We start from the raw sequence: 24,071 nt of genomic DNA on the forward strand, positions 1-24,071 counted from the left end.
GAGCTTGCCTCCGGCTGAGTTACCCGTGAGGTGGAGGATCTGTCTCCATTTTCTCCACCTCTTTAACTTGGTCTCTCCTTAGAGCTGATCTCTCCTTAGACCTGATACCGGTGTTGTCCCGTATCTGTAATAGAGGATATATCCCTCTTGTTCTATTGCTTCCTTAGATTTGAGGACCATTCCTATTGTCAGGACCTGACCGTGACCTTGAGTTGTTGACTCCTCTCTTGAGTTGATGACTCGCCAACTCACCTGCTGAGCCTGGATAAGGCTCAGCAAAAAATGTCCATCATGGTCGCAAACCAAAATTTTCCACCTGTATCTAAAAGAGTTTGTTACATTAAACATTACAAATTATTTTAAAACAAAACTAAAAGATATCCAAAAAAATCCTTATGGTATTTTATTTATTTTATTTTATTTTTTTTAAATTTTTAACAGAACGTCAACGATTTCTTGTAGACGTATCTGTTTTAAAAAGTAAAGTGTTCTCGGATAGTTCAATTTAAATATTTTAAATAGTTTTTTTTTCTTGATTCTTTATATTTTTTTGCTTCCGACGACGGAAAGAGAAAACTTTCCGAAAAGTTAAGCATTTTTTTCTTTGTTAGGCAAATTTTTATTGCTGTAAACACAACTTCTGACAAGCAGCGTCCGTTTAGGTTTAACGCAGAAGTGTTTACAAAAAATAACTATTTTATTTTGTAGATTTTTCTTGCAGTGCAGTGGCGAAAAGCCCATAAGGATTTTTGTGGATAGATGAATCCGCCACTTAGGTAGGTATAGACATTTTTTAAAACTAAAAGATTTTCAACCATGATAAAAATCATAATTGATTGATTTTTTGATTCTAGGAAAAAATAAAGGTGAGTTGCGAAAGAAGCATATATCTAAAATCTAAGGTTTTTGACATATTTCACATTTTGTGAAAATGAAGAGTAAATTTTAAATTTCGATAACAGCTACCTAAATTTTAGTTGACCTTGTATAGCCTGATATTTAATTACAGTAACCATTGTATGTTAAACTATATTGAAATTTGGCCCGGAAAGTTATACAAGGTGAGACAAAATTAATATGGAACATTGTCACTTTTAAAAGCAAGTTACTCCTTTATTTTAAATGGAACACCCAGTATATTATTCCGGTGTTCAATGGGGAATTTATATATCTTCAAAATATTACTAAGGTGCCTACCACTCAGACAAAGATTTTAATATAGAAAAACTACATTTTCATGTTTTTTTTTCTCTAAATCTGTGTATTTTCTTTAAAAATCCTAAAAACCAAAAGACGTTTTTATGGTAATATAATTTCGTTCTCATTCTTTGGTAGATTATTATTGACAGAATTTTAATTAACGTCATATTTTTTCCTGTTTTAAAATGTTATAGAAGCACAAAATTTATTTAGTTCGATGCTACTGAAAAGGTGATAATATATAGTTAGGACTTCATTAATATATAGTTAGGACAAATTCAACTACATTTTAAGGGTAAAACGGTATACAAATTTGGAAAAGTATAAATGGGAATTACCATTTTAAAACAAGCAAAAATTTTAATGTTTTTTTTTAATTTTCTCTATAACGGTATGGATATTTGGAAAATTATAAACGGGATTAACCTTTTTGGAACAAGAAAAAAAATTATGAAAAACGCATTTTTTTTAAATGTCAATAATAAAAAAGAGAATCCGGGAACATACTGTATATTGTATTCCTCAGATTGAGTTGAAATTAGATGTATTTTGCGATAGCAAATTTGTGTAACAAATCATCACAGTTTTTGTCCAACTTTATGTTTTGTTAAGTACTTCCTGTATTAAAAACCGATATTTATTGAATCATTTTCCGTTTTGGGGATATTTGGGATAAAAGATATGTTACTTTATCTTTACCATTAACTAGAACACGTTTGTCGATAAAATTGAGGCTATCTGAAATCTACCTGAAAAAAATCTGTCTGATTTTGAGAATGTTCTAATTATTGTCTGAGACTCACATTTAAGATAATTCTTGAACTAGTTTTGAACTTTTTGTACTGATACAGCAAGGAAAATACTTATTGTAAAGTCAAATTATAGGGAATAAACACTGATTTTGAATAAAAAAGGTTTCACTAATAATTCCAAAAAATAAATCAAAATATAATATAATATAATAACTATAAAAAAAACTTCTGTAAACCTTGATAAAAAACTTCTTGTATATTTACACTTTTTTTTGCACTTATGTTAAAAAATTTACTATCCTCCATTTAGTTTCGAATAGAAAAATTAAATCTAGTTTTGTCTCACCCTGTAAATACCAGGTTCAAACACACACAAATTAGCGTATTTTAATATATAATATATTTTGCAAAGTTTATAAAATACTTCCAATTCACAAATATCAAGAATCTCTAAGAATTGTTTTATTTGTATAAACTTGAATCATTGTTGGCGTTCTGTTAAAATAACATTACATTCAAATTAACAATAATTTTATTACCTGATGTAATTAATTAATGAGGTAGAACTAAAAAGTTTAAGCTTTCTGTATATGATTTTTGTTTGTTTTTAATTTTTAAGTTATGTTATGTGGTGTTTTAGATAAAATAAATAAATAAATAATCAAAGAAGCGATAACCAGACGTTACTAACCTCTACAGATGTCTGAGAAATAAATTTATTTATGTAGATTGGATTAAAGTCTTTTTTTATTCTTCGTTTAGGGCTTAGGGGTTATCGGTTAATTCATTATAATTTCTGCATTGTTAAAAACTATTCTGTGCCCTATGTCCAATGAATGGTGACAAATCTTAGATTTGGGAAAATCATCAGCCCTTTTATAAAAAAAAATCTGTATACTCTTTAATTCGAACATTTAGGTCTGGGTGTTCATAGTTGGTTTAAGAGTGAGTTCACACAGATTTAAACCAAGTTTAAAATTTGGATATAGGTTGTTTGAATTTTTATCGTTGAACTTAAGCCTCGGTTTCCTAGAATGCGGCGGTAAACCATGTAAAGGAGGGTGGAATTACGTGGTTGTTGGGTGCAATTACAATACATTCTATAACTCAACTTTCCAGGATGTTCAACTCTCCCTAAACAAGATTTTATATCTTCACAACTTTTCACACCGATTTGATCAAAAGCAAAAATGGATTCAAGCAACCGAGTATCTATAACCGTTAGGTACCCTGATGTAACCAGTTGTTTACGATATTCTCCGATGGTGGCAGCACCGGCGGAGAATGCACAAAGCATATACAATTTTGTATCGTCATGATAGAAACGATACAAACGTATTATCTTATTATTCAGCTACAACAGTAATTAGTTAAAACAACAAATATTATTTAAATACTTTATTTACGCTAGACACCTACCTGCTTAATAATGACAAATAATATTACGTTTTTAGTGTGACTTTTTTTATTACCCATTATTTTCACTCATAAAAATTATCAAAAATATGATTGTTAAAACTCTTCATTGTTCTCTTTAGTTCAATGGATAAGATTGAATGTACTTTGCAAAGTAGTTTGGAGCTGTGTGCATTACTGATATGACATATACATAAAGTTTTAAAATCACGTAACTCACACTAGTAGAGCCTTTGGTGCTACTAGTGTTATACAAATAATGATGTAAAAAACAAATTTAAATAATGATGTATTCAGATCATATACAAATTGTGACATAAAAATTATTCCTGACATGAAAGAAAATAAATTCAAATGTAAATTAGTTACTATTAAATACAGTTTACCTCAATATTTGTAATAATATCGCATTACGAAATTTTATATAATCAAATATATTTATATAAGAAAATTCGTCATATACCGGGTGCGTCTCAGAAGTGGTCACCCCTATAACCATTTTATTTTTTCAGATAAAAAGACGAAATTTGGATAAAAAGATGAAATTTTCGGCCACTTCCTGTTTCACCGGAAATGACCACAACTTTTGATTTTTAAATGGCACCCTCGGTATTTTCTTACTTTATTCGAGAGAAGATAACACTCTGAATAGAGTGACATATCATATGTCAACTTTTGACATTTTCGTATACGGTTTATTTGAAATTGATACATGCGGTTCATAACGACAGTTTGACTCGAAATGCCAAGTGTGTGGTATCAAATTAATCGAAAAAAATGCTTTTTCCAAATATGCTAATGAGCCACCCTCGTTCCATTTGGAAAAATTGAGATACGATTAAAAATACGATTTGGGTATCTTTAAAGCGGCCAGGACAAAACATTAAAAACATTACACGATCAAATCTATTTTTCCGATGCTCCTTGACTAAAAATTAGTATTTTTAACTCAACCATGGCACTCTAAATTGACATTTAAAATACAATTTTGTTTTAAGCCAAAATGTCTAAAGTTGACATATGATATGTCATTCTATTCAGAATCACATTTTCTATCGAATAAAGTAAAAAAATACCGAGGGTGCCATTTAAAAATCAGAAGTTGTAGTCATTTCCAGTAAAACAGGAAGTGGCCGAAAACAATTGTCAATCAATCCTAATTTATGTCATGTACTAGCATACCAAATCTCGTTTTTTTTTATCTGAATAAATAAAAAAATTATAGTGGTGAGCCACTTTTGAGACGACCCGGTATATTTAAAATTATTCATGTAATGGTGGGTGATTTCAAAATACGAGTATTCATAATCAGATACCCAGTAATCTTGTAGATAAATTACTATTTAAAAAATCTTTTACATATGTTCTATATCAGTTATTTCAAAGATAAGTTGTTATCATTTATCTCTAAATCAATTTGCTGATAATAGTACTTAAAGTTATAAATATATTAATATATAATATATTATTTATAAATATATTATTTATTTTCTTACAGGCAAATTGTTGAGCTGCTATCGAATCATTAGAATGAGAAAAAGGAAGAGAAAATCACACGCAGTAGTTTTGAATCAATATTAAATTGATTGTTTGATAATTAAATTTCAATTTTACAATATTTTTTTGAACTTAAATTAAAAAAAATAATTTTTAAACTTATTTATAAAAATTAAAACTACTTCTACGAAGATGACAAAGTAAGAGCGCATATACTTACGGGAAAGGTAATGGGTGTAATTACCCCTGCTAAGAAGAGATTTATGAGTATGATAAAAAGTGTTAAAAATATAATCGTCTCAAAAGAAATTAATAATATAAAGCAAAATAGAAAAATCAAACCGATTCAAATATATTTCTTTCCAGAGTCACAATATTTTTCAGCAAAAATATATTTTAAATTTAGTGCTTTATTTAACCTATCCCTCCCATAAAAAGTTATAGGGGTGAGCCACTTTTGAGACGCACCTGGTATATTATGTATACATAGGGTGCTACAAATTCGAGGTACGATCATTGCTATCTCAGAAACAGCAATAATCCATTATTCCACTATATAGATACAAAGATGGTGAAATTAGGGCAAAGTTGCGCCTTGGAATGTTCACCAAGATGCAATTAAAACAGATTTAAAAATTTCAAGGATTGCTGAGTTTTTTGGAAAAAAACGGATTTTTTGAAAATCAGTTTAATTTTTTCCTGTCGTTACTTTTTAGAAAATTAAAAAACCAATTGCACATTCTCATAGCCACTTTATTAGGGCTATCTAAGAGTATTATCAGATTTTCAAATTACCTGATAATTTGTGAGATACAGAGGCCAACTTAATTTTTTTAAATACGGACCGGCATTTTTTATTTCAGGTTTTGAAAGAACTCGGTCTCCTGAGTACAATGATATGCCACACTTTATATTTTTTTTTGTTTTGGGTACCTTAACAACAACAAAACTATTTAATTATTATTTGAAATAATTTCAAGTCCGACTCTGGTTTTTTAAACTGTTTAATCTGATTATATCCATCGCAACAATATTGATCAGCGCTAATTAACATTGAATAAGGAAAATCGAGCCAATTGAAAGGTTCAAATAAATATAAACATAAACCAGGTCAGCAATTTAAAGATATTATTTTTAACTATTTTTTATTGTGAATTTGAAATCTCAGTGTACGATCTAATAATATGCATAATATTAAACGTAGCTATTATAAATAAGTCAACTTCTACAAACAAGTTAAGATGCTCTACATGTTTGAAAGGGTTACCACCCTCTCTATTGCATAAATTTGTTGAAAAATATTGATTTGGTTTGGATTTTTTATTTTTTATTGCATTTTATTTTCCGTATTCAATGTTTTATCCCACGTCATTGTTAAGTTTGAAGGCTTATCAATATTGTAACGATGAATAGATTAAATATTAAAAAAAACAGAGCCGGACATGAAATTAGTTTAAATAAATTGTGTTCAAATGTCCGAAACAAAAAAAAATATAGTGTGGCATATCATTGTACTCAGGAGACCGAGTTCTTTCAAAAACTGAAATAAAAAATGCAATGTTTTAAGTATCGATGAACCTACTAGCGAATTTAAAAACACACGTCTATAATTTTATTGTTGTAAATGTGACAGCACCGGAATATATAGACGAATTTAATTGTATTTTGCCGACATTATTTTAAGTAATAAAACAAATATGTTCCGTATAGCATCATTGTAAAACAAGTTAATTGTATAATTGCTCCCTGAGCAACAAAAATGTTTTGTTAGTCGACGCCATGATTTTATGTTGAATTTGGACGACTGTATGCCGGCCATTTTATCGAGTCGGGATTTGCAAAACAAAATAATCGAAATTTAATTCAAAATAAACGTACTTATAAGAAACGAATTAGTTTCCAATAATATCGAATATTGGACAATGTCGATTTTCCAGTTTACAGGTAATTTTGCAGTAATTTCCTAAATATCAAATATTTATTATAACTGCAAAATCTTCTTAAAATGAAAGCGCCTTAAAATATTTCCACAAATATAGATACATAATATCAGTAAAATTTGCTCCGCAGGAAAATTGGACTCCTGGAGCGTTTTAGGCGATATACTTTTTATACGATTTACATCTTTCTTTACATTGGCCATATCTGTCATTTAAATAGAATATATGTGTACTTTGCCATTTTAAAATCAGTTTTATCTTGGTCATTATAAATACACGATATTATAATTTTATTCTTGATAACTAAAAAACAAAAATGCAGATGCATGCTACAAAAATATTTTAACTGTGACAAATATGTTATTTTTAAAATATTTATAAATCTTTTATAAAAGAGTTTTATAAATATTTTGTAATGTACTCAATATTATTTTGTAAGCGTTATCGGAGAGTTTTTAACGTACTTCTAAATAAGTATATTGTTTTATAAACCTGCGCCTATTTTGTGTTTATAACTATTGTATTAGGGTTTATAAAGCACTTAAAAAATAGTACATATTTATAATGAATTGTTATATAACACTCTATATAACCATTTTCAGCACATTCGTGCCACTTGGGAGCCCTGTGAAAGTGGTTATAAGAATGTGCAATTATTTTTTTGAATTTGTAACAAGTAACGACAGAGAAAAATAAAATTTATTTAAAAAAATCAATTTTTCTCAAAAAACTCAGCAATTTTTTGAAACTTTTTTCATAGCATGTTGGCGAACATCCCAAGGCACAACTTTGCCCTAATTTAACCATCTTCGTATTCGGTTTCAGAGATACCATTGGTTATATCTCGAATTTGTAGCACCATAGGAAGTTAAATCAGTTGAATCAGACAGCCTTAACGCTATAAAGCAGTTTTTTAATTTTTCTATCGTTATAAATCCCTTAGTTTTTTATATTATTTCATTTGTTAAATGTAATTGTTATTTTTCTCTCTTAAAACATAATTAGCTGATAAAACACTTGAAGCCAAGTGAAATAAATATACAAGTACGCTATTATTTATATACAGTATTTATTCCTATTATTTCAAATCATAGACTATGGACTATCGAACATATCTTTCTTTCAAAAACAAGAAAAATTCTTATCTATCCATTGATAAGTGTGGAGTACCCACCTGAAGATAGGGGAACATTGCAGCGGTTTCGATTTTAATGTACTAACAGGTAATTAGTTCTATCCAACAGATTCAATTCACTAGATATCAGCGTAAAGATATAAACAATTAACATGCGATTTGCAATTATTTTAGTCGTTTTATTTAGTCTTGGATATGCCACAAAAGCAGCATCATCAAGCAATGGGGTTATCGAAGGTAAATAAGAATTTATTTTATTTTATTTTGAAGAATTTATATTTTATATTGTTGAAGCACTTATTAAGATAGCAATTATTTATGTCGAGACATTATTAAAAAACAAAGGAAGTATAGAGGTGCTAGGAAATTCCTCAATTTCACTGGATTTTGGTATGAAATCATTCATGTAAGTACATTTACATTTCTAGTATTTTATATTGCAAATCGATGGAATTTAGACTAGCTACCTAATCTACAATATAAAATGCTAATGTTTATCTGTGTCGTCTCTACTGAAATAACGACTTGCTCTAGAAAGTTGCTTTTTTTACTAAAAGGTAGCTAATTGGCTCTTCTACTGTCGTCGCCGGATTTTTTGTTTTTCATTTAATTAAAAAAAAGTATTTTTTTCCTGATGTCATGTCGTGGCGGATGCGCCAGGCTTCAACTAGTAGAAAAATAAAACTGTATCATATCTATCGTCACATCATTTTCAGCTTATTCAACCATTTCGAATTATGGTGCAGCCTCCCTCACATATTTACATATTCACTTTGTAGTTGGGCCCATTGTTGTCTAGTCTATTGTTGGCTATGCGGGCCCAAGTTATCCCTGCTAATTTCCTAATACCATGGTCCCATCCCTGGTCCGGTTTTTCTCTAGGTCTTTTAATTGCTCGTGGGTACCATGCTGTATTTTTTGTGGTCCATCTGTTGTCCGTTTTTCTTGTCAGGTGTTCCGTCCATTGCCATTTGAGGGATTTGACTCTGTGGATGACATCTATTACCTGGCTCTTTTGTCGTATCCATTCTATTCTTTTACGGACTCTCTTGGCTATTGTCAGCATATTTCGTTCCATTGAGCATTGTGCGACCTGCAGTTTTCTTATGTGGTCCGTTTTAAGTGTCCGGGTTTCGCATGCATAAGTCATGACTGGTAGGACACATTGGTCGAATGTTTTCTTCTTTAGATAGAGTGGCATTCTAGATTTGAACATGATTGACTTTATAAGTACTCCATGATAACTTAACTCTTCGGTTTATTTCTGGTAGTAGAGATCCCGGGCTGTGTATTAGTTGTCCCAAATATATTATGTATTCTTCTATTATTTCTAGTGTTGTATTATTTATTAGAATGTGTTTTTGTCACTAGTGCATTGTACATTACTTTAGTTTTTGCTAAATTCATTTTGAGACCCACTTTATTGCTTGCTGTATTTAGTCCATTAATTTGTGCTTGTAGTTCTTCAGGACTATTGGCAATTAGGACTATGTTATCAGCGAATCTTCGATGGTTAAGATATTCTCCATCTATTTTTAATCCTTTGTTGATCCAGTCCAGTTGACGGAAGATTTCTTCTAGTGTTGCTGTAAACAGCTTTGGGGATATCACGTCTCCCTATCGTACATCTTTGCCAGTTGGGAACTCTGGGGTTGTTTTATATATCATTACTCTTGCTTTGGCTTCTTTGTACATATTGGCGATAGTTTCTATATAAGGCCTGTCAATACCTTGTTTCGCTAGAGCTTCTATTATTGCCTTAGGGTATATCGAGTAGAAAGCTTTATCAAAGTCTATAAAGGCTATGGCTAGTGGAAGTTGGTATTTTTTTGTTCGGCTGATAGTTTCTCTTAGTGTATGTATGTGACCAATCGTGCTGAAGCCGCTTCTAAAGCCTGCTTGTTCTATGCAGCGTCTATGATGTCTTCTTTGTTGCCTTTCTTATGAATAAGAATTATGTTGGCGCTATTCCAGTCTTGTGGTATATGTTTTTTCCTTGTAGAATGTAGAACGAGTAAGAGGGAGTTAATCACTGCGACCTTAAAGATCTATTGTGCCCCCTTCCTTGAGACATCACACAGTATCATATCCCATCATACCCCTGTTGTAGAGGGGACAGTGTATTTCCCACAACGGCAAGTAAAACAGAACAACTGGAGATGGACACCGTTGGCTGAAGACGAAAAATTTGCAACTGGCTGTCCATAAAAAAAGGCTGTACTGATAACGGATAAGCGATCTTTTACGTATCCAAAGATTGTGTTGGATGGGACGGAAATCAAATGGTCCAAAAGCCTCAGATATCTGGGAGTTCAAATTGAAAAAAGCTGAATTTCAAAGAACACATACATGCAGTAGTGGTAAAGGCTCAGGCAACAGTGGCTAAATTAGCAAGAGTAATGCCAAACATCGGAGGTCCAAGGCAGGAGAAAAGGATACTTTTAAATGAAGTGGCCCATGCCAGTATTTTGTACGCTGCTCCAATATGGGCAAAGGCACAGGAGGTTAAAAAAGAAAAACAGAAACTTCTATCAGTTCAGCGACGGAGCGCCTTGACAGTTGTTTCTGCCTACAGAACTGTAGCGGAGCAACCGGTATTCGTAATCGCAGGTATACCACCAATAGACCTGGTAGTAAAGGAAAGAGCTTATATATATGATCAGAAAACTAGAGGAAGAACAGATAAGGCTGATATCAAAAATGAAGCGAAGGAGATATTATATCAACAGTAGGGCAAAGAAGATAGGATGAGGCGTACGGTGGAAAATGGACAAAGGACACATTTGTTAATCCCGAATATAAGAAGATGGACTGAACGAAAGCACGGACAGGTAGACTATTATCTTTTCCAGATACTTAGCGGTCACGAAGCTTTCGAACATTATTTATATCGTTTCAAGAAAAGAGCTAGTGCGGCGTGTAAATATTGCAGCAGTGCCGTCGACGATGTCAGTCACACCATTTTTGAATGGTCGGCCGGGGAACCAGGTAGATTAAAGATCAAAGGGATTTTTAAGGTATCCTTTAAAAAAGAAAACCTAATACCATCTATTGTGGAGGACGAAGATATATGGGAGACTTTCGTGGCGTTTATATCAAAAATTCTACGACAGAAAGAGCTGGATCAACGGAGGGTTCAAGAATGGCCAAAGTCTAACGTAGAGAGGGGCATCTGCGCCGATCAGCAGTTCATCGCGTGAGCAGTTCATCGCGTGAGCAGTTCCAGCGCAATTTGTCAACCAAATAGAGTGGAATTTTTTTAGTCGGTAGGACTAGTATAATCCGGCACACCTCGGTCTCTAGAACAACAGATCAGGCGTCTAAGAAGATTTTTTTACCATCCTCGCAGAAAAAAGGGTATTTTCCATCCTCCTCTGACAACAATTCTTCCTCCGAGGGTACACACCCTTCTACGGTTGGAGTTTGGCCCTCCGTGCCGCCCTTCACAGTCGAGGAGCTTGCCTCCGGCTAAGAAACCCGTGAGGTGGAAGCTGGATGATCTGTCTCCATTTTCTGAACCTCTTTAACTTGGTCTCTCCTTAGACCTGTTACCGGTGTTGTCCCGTATCTATAATAGAGGATATGTCCCTCTTTTTCTATTGCCTCCTTGGATTTGAGGTCAATTCCTATTGTGGGGTCAATTCCTATTTGCTAGGATTTTCCAAATTCGCCTACCAGTAGTTTAGTATTTCAGCTGTTATTCCGTAGTTCACTGCTGCTTTTCCATTTCTCATATCTTAACGCGCCTTTTCTACTTCTCCCACGAGAACTTCTGGGGCGTTGTCTTGTGGTAGGGGCAGTGTTTCTTCTTCATGTATGTATTCTGGAGCTTTATATAGGTCGCTGTAGAATTTTGTTACCAGGCCTATTATTTCGTTTTTGTCTGTTATTCTGATATTGATGTGAGTTAATGCGATTATCTGCTTCTTTTCGATCATGAGGGATTTCTTAGCGTTCTTATAGCTTTTTCTGTTTTCGATTGCAGTTTTTACGATGCATCGGAACCTTTAAACTCAAATATCTTGAAAATCGTTCACCGTTTCGAACTAAACAAAGAGCACCTTTTTACATAAAAAGTCCTATATACAAATAGCTTTAATTTTCATTAATTCTAGTAACTTTATCTATAAGGATAAGAGAAGTACTACCAGTAGTACTCTCTAGACAAATGGAAAGTACCCTTTCAAGGCTCTGACGGAATTTTACATTATCGTCATTCGCTTTGGTATTAAAATGTGTGTACAGGGTGGGTCAAATTCGACGCTTTTAACGGGAAACACCCTTTTCTATAGGAGATAGACGAAAACTCACATTGGTGTCTGGAGCTCAATGTTTATCAAAAACATGATGGTGAAAACCGCACATCGATATCTGTTAAAGTTTATAAGTTACGGGGTGTACCTGTATAAAACTACTTAATGAAAAAGTATACATTCCCGTGATTTTCTACGTAAAAAATGTCTCTTGGTAAAAATCGCTATGAGCAACCGTTCTCAAGATATTTATTTTTATACAATGGAAATAGTCAATACATGTCATTATTGACTAAAAATAAACATGTTGAGTAGATAGTTATTTGACTGAAATGAGAAATTTGGAAACTTTCTATTTTTTTAAACTAATCATAATTTTTTCTTCGAAAAAATGATGATAAAACAGTTTCTGTTGAACTTTTGACACAAAAACATTGCAAATTTATGATTTTAGTCTAATAGGTCTAATAACTAATTAGTCAACATGTTTAATTTATGTCAATAATGACAGGTATTGATAATTTCGAATCCAAATATCTCGAGAACCATTACTCGTAGCGATTTTTACCAAGAGATCTTTTTTACGTACAAAACATCGTAAATGTATATTTTTTAACTAGCTAAATACGGTATTTTTTAACTAACAGGTACGGACGAAAAGTTATTACTCTTCAAACCAGTTATAAAATACATAGGTGGCGCCCTCTACAAGTAGGAGCCATATTGACATCAAAATCAAATTTCTCAAGTCAAAAAACTTCCAGACACCAATTTTCATCCAAATATTGACGTTACTTCGGAAATTATTTGGAAAAAATCGAAGTAAAAATGAATTTTCTACACCCTGTATCTCTGAAACTAAGCATTTTAGGACATACATTTATAAAAACTTTTTTAGTTATTTTTATCTGCAGAATATGTTTTGCCGAAGTTTCCGGAATACAGTTCGGACCACCCTGTATATTATTTTTATTCACAACCTTTCGAGGGCTCTGTAACTTCTTCGGGAAGCATTTTAGGGCATATACTCATATGAACTTTTTGTTTTATTTTTGTCTGTAGAATAACCCACCGAAGTTAGATTTAGATATAATATTTTTTTGACTCCCTGTATATGCAAACATTAATATTAAAATATTCACTTAATGTTATTCTTATTTTAGAGATGGTACCTTCAACTTTCAAACTCTAGAGGTGTACGGTTTGCAAGGTTTAGAAGCGAAACAGGAGAATCTCAACGTAACTATTGATGACAATAAACTATCTCTGTGTATTAATATTAATGCGCCTACTGAACTGGGAGTTAATATCTCAAATTATGCAGCTGATATTGCCTTAGTTAATGCAATTCCAGTTTATGGTAATGGTGACATAAAGTAAGATTATTTTATAAAATAAATACACTAAGATTCTTTATTTTTAAAGTCTATTAGTGATGAGCGAACTGACGTTTTTTCTGCAATACTCGCGCAAGACCAAGATCAGCATGTCTGGCATGCGTATTAATTCATAAATATTTTCATGTCATTTTACATGTTATCTGTCAAAATCTTCCCTAATTCGTTGGATAGACTTTTGATCATTCAGGGTCAGTTTTTAAACGCAAATATTTTCGGGGCTGGTATAGTTCTCGATAAAATAAACATATTTTTTCTTTACCGATTTTCAAATAAGTCCAAAACAGCCGAGTTATTTAAAAAAATTTGCTTAAATTTTGAAAACTATTGGATTTTTTCTGTATTTTTGCTCCTGTAAATTTAATCTACTATCTATACTGCCATATTATCAAGATAATATTATTATGTTTATTAACTAAAAATTAATAAAAAGAGAAAATCGAAAAATAAAAAACTTTTAAACCAAAATTTTCGCAAAAAAATGTTACAGACCTGTTTTTGGAGTTGAAATATATCACTCCTAAAAATATTTGTACTTATTTAAGACTCGCTCTGTGTATGCGACGGGTGAATTTGTTTGGAAGTATCGGTATATTAACATGCAGTACTTAATTTTATCAATTTTTATTAAAAAATTATAATCCAGTTCTGATGTGATTTGTAACGTATGCAGCACAAATCTTAGTACTGCTCACAAACGCAAAAGAGTATACTTAATACTTTCTTTCCGCTGCTTTTAATTTTCCTTTTAAAGTAAGAAAAAGTCTGTCAATCTGTCCAACGAGTCAGAGAAGAATATAGTCAGAATATGGACATCCAAACTATCCAAACCACGACAGAAAATACAATTTACCTGTGAATAAAAATCACTCAGATATTCTCTGGTTAGACAAAATTTAGATAAATAAATTCAAAATTTATTTTTCGACGATGAAGTGCGGATTTTGTCCAGGTTTCAGAACTCACTTGTCCAGTGGCGGACTAAGCCTGTCGGGGCCCCGGGGCGGCGAAGCTAAATGTGACCCCCGGCCCCGGTCTGTTTAGATAATGATATACTTCTAATGCACATTTTGTAAAAATTGAATGATGTATGACGTATTACGTGTGTATAATGGTTGAAAAAATTCAAGTATTTATACAGGGTGTCCTGGCTGAGCCTGCGTTAGAAGTTTCTAGAGAACTACAATATCTAGATACGAGATTTAGTGCATATCATTGTTTCACAATGAGATCTATCGATTATAAATATTTTCAATATGGCGGCACTTTCGGAAATACCGGAAATTGACAGCAACTTTCTTATTTTAAATGGGTGAGCCCATTTTTTATTACATACTTAAATTCTCTGTAAAATTTTATGAATTTTGATATTAAACACTCTATACCTAACGTTAACCGTTTTTGAAAAAAAAATATATTCATAATTTGCGGAGGAAAAAAACTGCCTTTCAAAAATATGTATATAGCCTAAACATCAAATTTAGTGATTGCCACAGCCACTGTACCATAAAGAGAAGACATGTGGAAGACTATGTCAAAAATTAAATTGTCCGAATGTCATATAATACTGGCCGCAGCGGTCATGGAATTGAGCGATTAAAAAATTATCATAATCATTTTTTTTCAAATGGAAATCCACTTTTTTTATTTCGCTCGTGAAAAGGCTTTCGTTACTTTCGTTTTTAAAATTTGTTACTTTTTGACTATGCATGTTCCTGTACCTAAAATAAATCGTAAGTTATTTAAGATTTAGCTTTAAAGCGTATATTTTTCTTGATTTTAACAAGTAGCCTAAGACAGTATATTATCGATCATCATTTCCAAGCTAACTTTGCGCTGTTTTGTTTTCTATCGTACGGTATATTATTAAAATTTCAACTATTAGATATCACTCACGGGGGTGTCACTTGTATGGGAAAACAGGCAACAGTCAAATTTAAACGTGCCAGGACCAACGACAAAGAAAGCAACATCTGCCAGGCATTGGCTTTCTTTGTCACTCACATTGCTTAAATCATGATCTATGATCATGATACCGCGGCCATTTTGTCAACAAAGAAGCTGGCCGGGCTGTCCTGGCAAGTGATTTAAAACAATTTTGCTTTTTTACAATATTAAATTACCATTTGGATGTATTTAATGCGATTATTCAGTTAACTGGTAAGTCAGAAATTACACACAAATACTTTATTCGTAAATACAACTAAGATGTAAACGTATTTTTAGATTTCAACTCTTGCAAAGACCCGCCGATAGAACTTGCCTGGCAGCGTACCTGTTTAACTAAACGTATTATTTCCTGATAATAATATCAAAACACGTAAGTACCTCTATAATTTATGATGAAAAATGATTTTGATTATGTTTTATATTATTTAAATACTTTCTAACCTCAAATAATGGTAAGATCCTTGTTTATATCGCACAGCCCGTTCAAAACTGTATTGTCTTCAAAAAATGTTTACAAAACAAACAATTATTAAAAAAACAATGTCCTTTTAATCTGATTTATACCTCAGACGGATGCCAGTAAAATTTTATTAAATCAACATTATATTATTTGGCCGTTAATATGCAAAAAGGAGCATATTGCCTTAACTTAAATTTTCTTTTACTTCTCCTGACAATGTTCTCTATATTCTCTATTTTGAGTTAGTAAACTTTTGAACGGGATGTGCGATATATAAAATACATAATATATCCAAGGGTATGATCTGATAAAAGTATTTTTTGATGCATTTTTTGGTTGTTTATGCACGTTGACTTGGTTTATGTTTTATTCAGCTTATATCTATTTGGTATAACAGTTTTTTTTGCCTTTGGAATGGCATGCATTGAGGCTAGATAGTGTTTCATTAGATCATTAAAGGAATTTAAATTAGCATTTTTTTTGTCATATTAGTGTGTTATCATGATACAGGTAGTTGTATCATAGTGCCTTATGCATGTTATTTACCTAGTATATACTTATGTAATGTATTATCAGTAAATAGATGATAACATACTACTAAAATGTCTTTTTAATAGTATGTTTATCTTTCCAATTCACTAGTTATTTGCAAAATGTATTTTGAACTAATTTAAGTCATTAATTGATCATCTTTCTTTTTCAGGTTCCGGGATATTCTTTTTCATTGTTAAAAAAATATATATATTTCAATATTATTGCAATATAAATCGCAGCTCTAAAATAAATGATATTGTTTACTAATGTGTAATTTATTTACTATGAATTTTCTCTGAAAATAATAAGTCTTTAATAATATCATTGATTTGCTGTGTAAAGTTAATAGACATATTTTTTAATACATTAAATTATATTAAAGTAATAAAAAATATGTTTATTAACTTTAAACAGTAAGTCAGTGATACTTGGTGATACTTATAAAAATATTTTTTTTAAAATTTCCCCTCTTTTAAGCCCCGCCCCTCCAATTCCCCTCAATTTAGCTAGTACTGCCAGGCGACACCAGGTGGCGTCTGTTTCCATTTTTTAACATGAAGTTAGCATTTCTTTAATGTACCTATTCTCTGATATCACTAAAGAACGAAAATACGGAAATATATTTATATAAATACACTTTGTAAACTTTAAAGGCAGCAGTAGTTATAATATAGAAAATACAAATAATTCATTTTTTGACGAAAAATATACGTTTTCAAACTAAATCTTAAATAACTTAAAAGCGATTTATTTTAGGTATAGGAATATGTCTAGTTGACATATTCCTATAATACGAAATGGAAAACCTTTTCACTAGTGAAATAAAAAAAGTGGGTTTCCATTTGAAAAAAAATATATTTATGATAATTTTTTAACCGCTCAATTCCATGACAGCTACCGCCATTATTATATGACATTTGAACAATTTTAATTTTTAAATAGATAGCCACACATGTCTTTTCTTTATGTCACAGAGGCTGTGATAATCACTAAATTTAACTTTTAGGTTGTACAATTTTGTTTGACAGGTAGTTTTTTTCGTCCAAAAATTTTAAAATTTTTTTTCTTAAAAATGCTTCCAGGGAAATACCGCGACAAAATATCGCGATTTTGTAAGACTTCCAAGATCCGAGGGGCCCTTCGCTGTCTCCGGCCCGTGGTCCCCGTTATACTAAAGACTTCACTGCTCATCATCAGTAAATGAATCTAGAATACAAGTTATGCTGTGCATTGGTTGTAATTTAAAATGTTTATTCAGTAAAAATAAATAATGAAACCATTGAAAAATAACTTAAAAGCTAAAATAAATAAATTCAGTCTGAAAATATTAATAATAATTCCTATAAAAATTATTAATAAAATATTAATAATAATATATTAATAATTCCTAAATAGAAAATGCCATTGACAATTACTGGGCCTGATAATTGATAATTAAGTAAATATATCTGCTTCCATTTATACCGTTTAAAGTTGGCGTGTACGTATGGTTTGCATACTCCACCTACAAACATATTGGCCTTGTTTGCCAGTTGAATAAAAAATTACTTATTAAGATTGGGTGGCCCCCTAAAAGACCGGGCCCGGTGTGGACCGCACCTTACGCCCCCCCCTTAGTCCGCCACTGCATCACTTGTCAGGAATCTCGAAAAACTTGTATGGAACCCTTATATTTTATGCTAATCGGTTGTAGAGGGGAGAAGCAAGAAAGAGAAATAATTCGTCGGTGAAATGTGATAAACTGCTAACTCAATTACTACTAATTATAGAGGAGGGCAAAAAACCGTACAAAAAAATATGTGCGCATGTAGCAAGAAGTACCGTATGATCGAATAAAAACGGCGTCAGCGATGGCTATGAAATGAAGATCGCTGTCATTTTATATGTAAAATTACATGGGAAATGTCATCGATCGTCATTTCATGACCATGGTAAGGGTGTATGGGAAGGGGTTAAATTTTTTAAAAAATCGTAACTCCAAAATTACAGTAGCTAGCGAAACGCGGTTTTCAATTTAAGATTAGGAATAATATTTGCAACAAGATTTGTAATAACATCAAAATCAATCAAAGTCGCAGTTTTTGAGATAAAAAAAATTCGAAAAATCCCTTTACTTTGAAACTAAAAGAACTGCCTACCAACTTTTTATTAATATATTTTAGTAAGGGCGGCTATACGTGCCTCCCAGCGCCAATTTTTAATCTTAATTTAAAGATGCTTCGAAAATTAGTTAATATACTTTTTGTAAATTTTAGGCTTGCCGTAAGAAGAGTTAAAGTGAATATATGTACAAACATATCGCTCAGCTCCCCAATCCAGCTTCAATCGTTATATGTGAGACCCGAATTCAGGTCATGTCAGGTAATATACAAAATTCGAAACACGATAATATACAGGGTGCTACAAATTCGAGGTACGAGCATTGGTATCTCGGACACCGTAATAGATACGAAGATGGTTAAATTGGGGCAAAGTTGCTCCTTGGGATGTTCACCAAGATGTCAATAAAAAAGTTTTTAAAATGTCAAGGATTGCTGAGTTTTTTGAAAAAAAAACGGATTTTTTTGAAAATCAACTTTATTTTTTCCTGTCGTTACTTTTTAGAAAATCAAAAAACTAATTACATATTTTTATAGCCACTTTAAAAATACTCAGATCAGATAGCCCTAATCTGATAGTATTTTTAGATTTTCAAATTACCACACACAAAAAATTTCAAGGAGGACAACTTATTTTTTTTAAATACGAACCTGCATTTTTTATTTGAAATGTTGAGAGAACTCGGTCTCCTGAGTACAATGATATGCCACACTTGATACTTTTCTTGTTTTGGGTACCTTAACAATTACAAAACTGTTTAATTATTATTTAAAATAATTTCAAGTCCGACTCTGGTTTTTTAAACTATTTAATCTACATGTTCGAAAGGGTTACCACCCTGGTTACCACCCTCCCTAATGTACATTTTTTTTGCTCAATCTTATTTATAGCTCTTTGGACATATCTTCATATCTTCTTCTTATACTTCCGAATTCATTTTTTCACACCACTGCATAGTTACGCCAATGGCAATTTACGATTTTTATACGAACAGTACGTTTACTAGACGTATATAATACTCTGGAACAGTGTTGTTTGGGTAGTTTACCATAATATACCATAACACTTTACTTTTGAAACTGGACGCGCGTTTCGTTAACTATATTAGCATCATCAACATATCATGAAATTTATGATTAAAACAATTTTTAATCCTGCGGTAATTATTCTAACATGGTTAGCAAAACAAGCGTCCAGTGGTAAACTGTAAGATTCTAAACTCAACTGTATATTTTATATAGGTTCAAATATGGTTCAGATAAAGTATAGGACTCCTTACACTTTTTGTAATAATTTTAGTTTTGTGAAGTACCTAATGTTAGTGCATAAAATAAATTATATTTCAGGTAAACATTACTGGATTTTGGAACAATGACGAATTAAGTAACATCCTCACTGATGCTTTCTCTTTATTGGAAGGTATTATATTAACGTTCTGGAATAGTGAGATTGATTGCATCTCCTGTCTGTTAAGTTCTACACTACAAAGCATCGTTAACGGAGTATTAAATCAACAAGTAACAATTCGTAGTGTCTCAGATTACATATCCGTTATGGAAAACTCATGCCAGGTAAATAGTGATATTAACAGCTAAAATTCTAATATAAACACACTGGAAAAATCTAGGAATATCGTTTTATTAAAATTAAAAATAAATGTTTTGAATAAACAACTACATCTAGGCCAATTCTTTCTACTTCGATTGAAACGATGTATAGTCACACTTGTTATTTCTAAATTTCGCATATTTGCTGAAGTTTTTGTGCATTTTTTGTCAAATATATAAAAAGCAACTAGGATCAATTGTTCGAATTTAACCTGTACTGGCTATGTATTTATGATAACTGGCCAGAATTTATTCAAATAACTTTGTTTAGTATTAAACAACGTTATGGAGCGTAGACATCTTAAGAGAGATGAAATGCTAAGGGTATGCTCGAAGCTGGAATGCGCCAAATCGACGTATCTAGAGCATTAAATACAACGCAAAGTGTAATATTGCGATTAAGTGCACGCTACCGTGAAGGTGTGATGTTGCTGAAAGACACACAGGGCGACATCGCATCACTACCCCTCAGCAAGATCATTTTTTACAATTAAATGCTCGACACCGACCGACTCTTACAGCACCAGAGCTTAGTTTAATTCTCCAGGTAACACATAATGTAACCGTTAGTCCTGATACTGTTCGCAATTAAGAGAGGTCAACTTAAGAAGCAGACGCCCCTGGAGAGCTCAACTCTTAACGACAGGAAATCGAAAGGTACGATATTTGTGGGCTCGAGATCATGTTCTGTGGTCGAATGAACAATTGGCCAATGTCCTCTTCACGGATGAGTCAGGCTTTGGAATTCATCCGGATTCAAGAAGGCTTAGGGTATGGAGAGAACCAGGAAATTGTATTCGGTTGGATCATGTTCAGGAAGTGCACCCTTATAAATGTGGAACAATTATGGTCCGGGGAGAAGTCCAGTTAGTCCGAAAAACCGATCTCGTTTTTCTTGAAAGGTTTCTAACAGGAATTACATACCGTGATTTAATGAGAAACTTCATTTTCATGCATGACAATGCACGGAGTGGTAAGTGAGTTTATCAATGCTCATCAATTAAACATTTCCTGGCCGGCGCAATTTCATGACTTCAACGCCATCGAGCACGTATGGGATGCGGTCCAAAGAAGAATTTTGAGAATGGGTATGCCTCGTGAAACTCGTAAGGATCTGGTTCGGGCCGTGAATGCAGCGTGGCGGGTTGTACCTCAAGAACAGATCGACAACCTGATCAGAAGCATGGAGAGACAATGTAGGGCTGTAATGAATAGTAGAGAAGGCCATACCCTTTATTAAGTAAAAATGTTTTTTTTTTATCACAGTTTAGAATAAAAATATTTTTGTGTATTTTTCTGAGTTCAATAAAAATCAAGGTAATTTCGCATTTTTATTTCCAAAACGTCCTCTAAACCATTTTTTTATTTTAATTTTATTATATCAGAAATGCAAAAAATAAAATTACTGACGATGGCGAGATAAAATATTAATATCCCTAGACTATTCCGGTGTCTTTAGTTCGTCGTAAGCATTGTTTTCTGTCGCCAAACCAGACCAAGCAGACAAAACAACGACAAGACAGAAACATTCATGTTTTACGACAAAATTGCGACAAATCCAATACATTTCTGCGACATTTTTGTCTCATTTTTGTTTTGTTTCAAAATTCGGAGACTTTTCAATGTCCCGTCTCGAGTCGGTAAAGATCAAAGTGTCTATGTTTTGTTCGTATATTTTACGACAAGCTGTCGGCACAGTGTGGATGGCGTATGCTGCCAACAGTAGGAAATCAGTGAAATCACACATGGTTAATAAAACTCATTCGCAGCAACTAAACTTTTGACTTTGATGTACTTCTGTCCTTGCGGTGTGGACAATTTGTCTCAAGGTTGTCTTGTAAGAATCTCCATTTTTTGTCGCAAGTTTGTCTTGTTTTTGTCTCAAAATCGTGTTTACTTTTTGTCGCCTTGGTCTGAACCTGGCATAACATTTTTCAGTTATATAGTATTTCTAATTTTGAAAAAAATGGCAAAAGAGAAAGTGGAACACGGAAAATACCTGCAAATTAATAGAGCTTTATAGAGCGCATTTATTATTATGGGATGGCGAGTCAACATGGGATGGCGAGTCAAAGACAACACTACTGACTGCTAGTAATATATCTACATCTTCTTCCTGGTGGAAAGTCCACATGATTAATAAAACTGATTTGCATATACTGAACTTTGTTGTACTTTTATCCTTGCGTTATAGACACTTTGTCTCAAATTTGTCTTGTCTGAATTTATCATTTTTCACTTTCAATGTTCACTTTCTGCCGTCTTGGTCTGGATCAGGCATGATATTGCCTATTGTTCCAACTTACCCTTATTAATCCTTATATTTTACAACATGTGGCAACCATGCTAACTGAATCTTTTAAACTCACTGCTATCGTCCAGGGCATTCACTAATAAAAGTTGGTTTCAAACAATGACTAAAGAATATAAGGACATGTAACGCCCCTATACGGGCTGCAGCAGAATTTTTGACCTTAGACGCCTTTTCTTTTGGTGGCAAACAATGAGTCATCAGTAGGTCACCAGCGACAATTTTAGCAATTTTTAATAGTTCGTGTGTAGTAAACTTTGTATAAACTTTATTACAATGCTGATTAGTTGTTCAGCTTTCAAATGTAAAAGCAGCAGTGACAAGAAAGAGCCAGGAGTTACGTTTCATAGGTAAATAAACCGTCCGCTGCACCTTTTTAGTGTTTTCTAAAGTTTTCTTATTGAATTCGATAATTATTTGTCTGATATTATATGTACTTGATGTGTGCTATACGTCGATACTAGTTTTGTACCTTTTGTTAACATTTTAATACGTTTTTTTCGTAATTAATTAGTATGATGCCACCGCCTACACCACAGGCGTAGTCAAAACATTTATCAAAAATATAAATATCCCTTCAACTAGCTAAGTTAAGAAAAAAATATGGCTACGGCACTGTTTGGTGCCATGGTAACAATTTGCTCCCGGGTGTTATTTGTCCTTGAATTCTTTAGTCATTGGTTTCAAAAATAGTTGTTGAACTTTTACTGGCGTAGTCCTAACCTAACCTAAACAAATCAGTGAATGTGAGCTTTTACTAGTAATTGTCAACAATCACTGATTTCCAACTTTTACTGTAACATTAATATAAAACACTAATTAGGCCTCTAAAATGTTTCAGGATGCATGCGGAACATCAGAAAATGATGTAATAAAGAAGATATCTAAAGGAGAAATGTCCCAGAGTTTACAAGCATTGACTGATGAAGATTTAAAGATCTATATCACAACATTTGCAAAATTTGCAGAAGAGTACTTAAATCAAGTGTATACAGAGTATTCCAATTAAAATTGTTTTTAATATACATGTATGAGTTTTTCTTGTACATCTGAATCGTTCAACTTTTTTAATCTACACTCAGATGCAAAAAAGAAGCAACGGATTAATTTTTCGTAAAATTTAAAGTTTTTTACAGGGTGACACTAAAAACACGATTACAAGGGTTTTATCGCGAAAAATTTTTTTGGCAAATTTGGAATTTCTTGGAAAATAACTCGATTATTTTAGATTTATTTGAGAAACGGTAAAGAGAAAATATGTTTCTCTTATCGAGATCTACCAACCCTGAAAATATTTGCACTTATTTAAGGCTCACCCTGTATTAGTCCTATATTTATGATTTTTTTAGCTGGATATAAATATATCCACATTATTTCTCAATCTCAGTTTTTTTATAAATTTTAGTATTTGGCTTATTATACAGGGTTAATGGAAGGGTTGTTTTTTACCCTAATTTTAAAACAACCTGTGCAATAATTTCGTGGAGAAATTTTCCTAAACCATTATTTTTCGGCCAGC

At 32.3% G+C, this 24,071-nt stretch overlaps 1 protein-coding gene across 1 annotated transcript; it reads left to right on the forward strand.

Moving 5' to 3' along the window:
* Window positions 1–8,011: 8,011 nt before the first annotated feature.
* Window positions 8,012–23,577, forward strand: LOC115886313. Its single transcript, XM_030905408.1, has 6 exons — window positions 8,012–8,177; window positions 8,235–8,346; window positions 13,357–13,569; window positions 18,790–18,895; window positions 19,981–20,205; window positions 23,394–23,577. Exons 1-6 carry the CDS (start codon window positions 8,093–8,095, stop codon window positions 23,559–23,561), a joined length of 909 nt encoding a protein of 302 aa, XP_030761268.1. The 5' UTR covers window positions 8,012–8,092; the 3' UTR covers window positions 23,562–23,577.
* Window positions 23,578–24,071: the final 494 nt, after the last annotated feature.

This window comes from Sitophilus oryzae, unplaced genomic scaffold (genome assembly GCF_002938485.1).
Source record: "Sitophilus oryzae breed Bouriz unplaced genomic scaffold, Soryzae_2.0 scaffold_482_pilon_pilon, whole genome shotgun sequence".
In the NCBI taxonomy this organism is placed as follows: Eukaryota; Metazoa; Arthropoda; class Insecta; order Coleoptera; family Curculionidae; genus Sitophilus; species Sitophilus oryzae.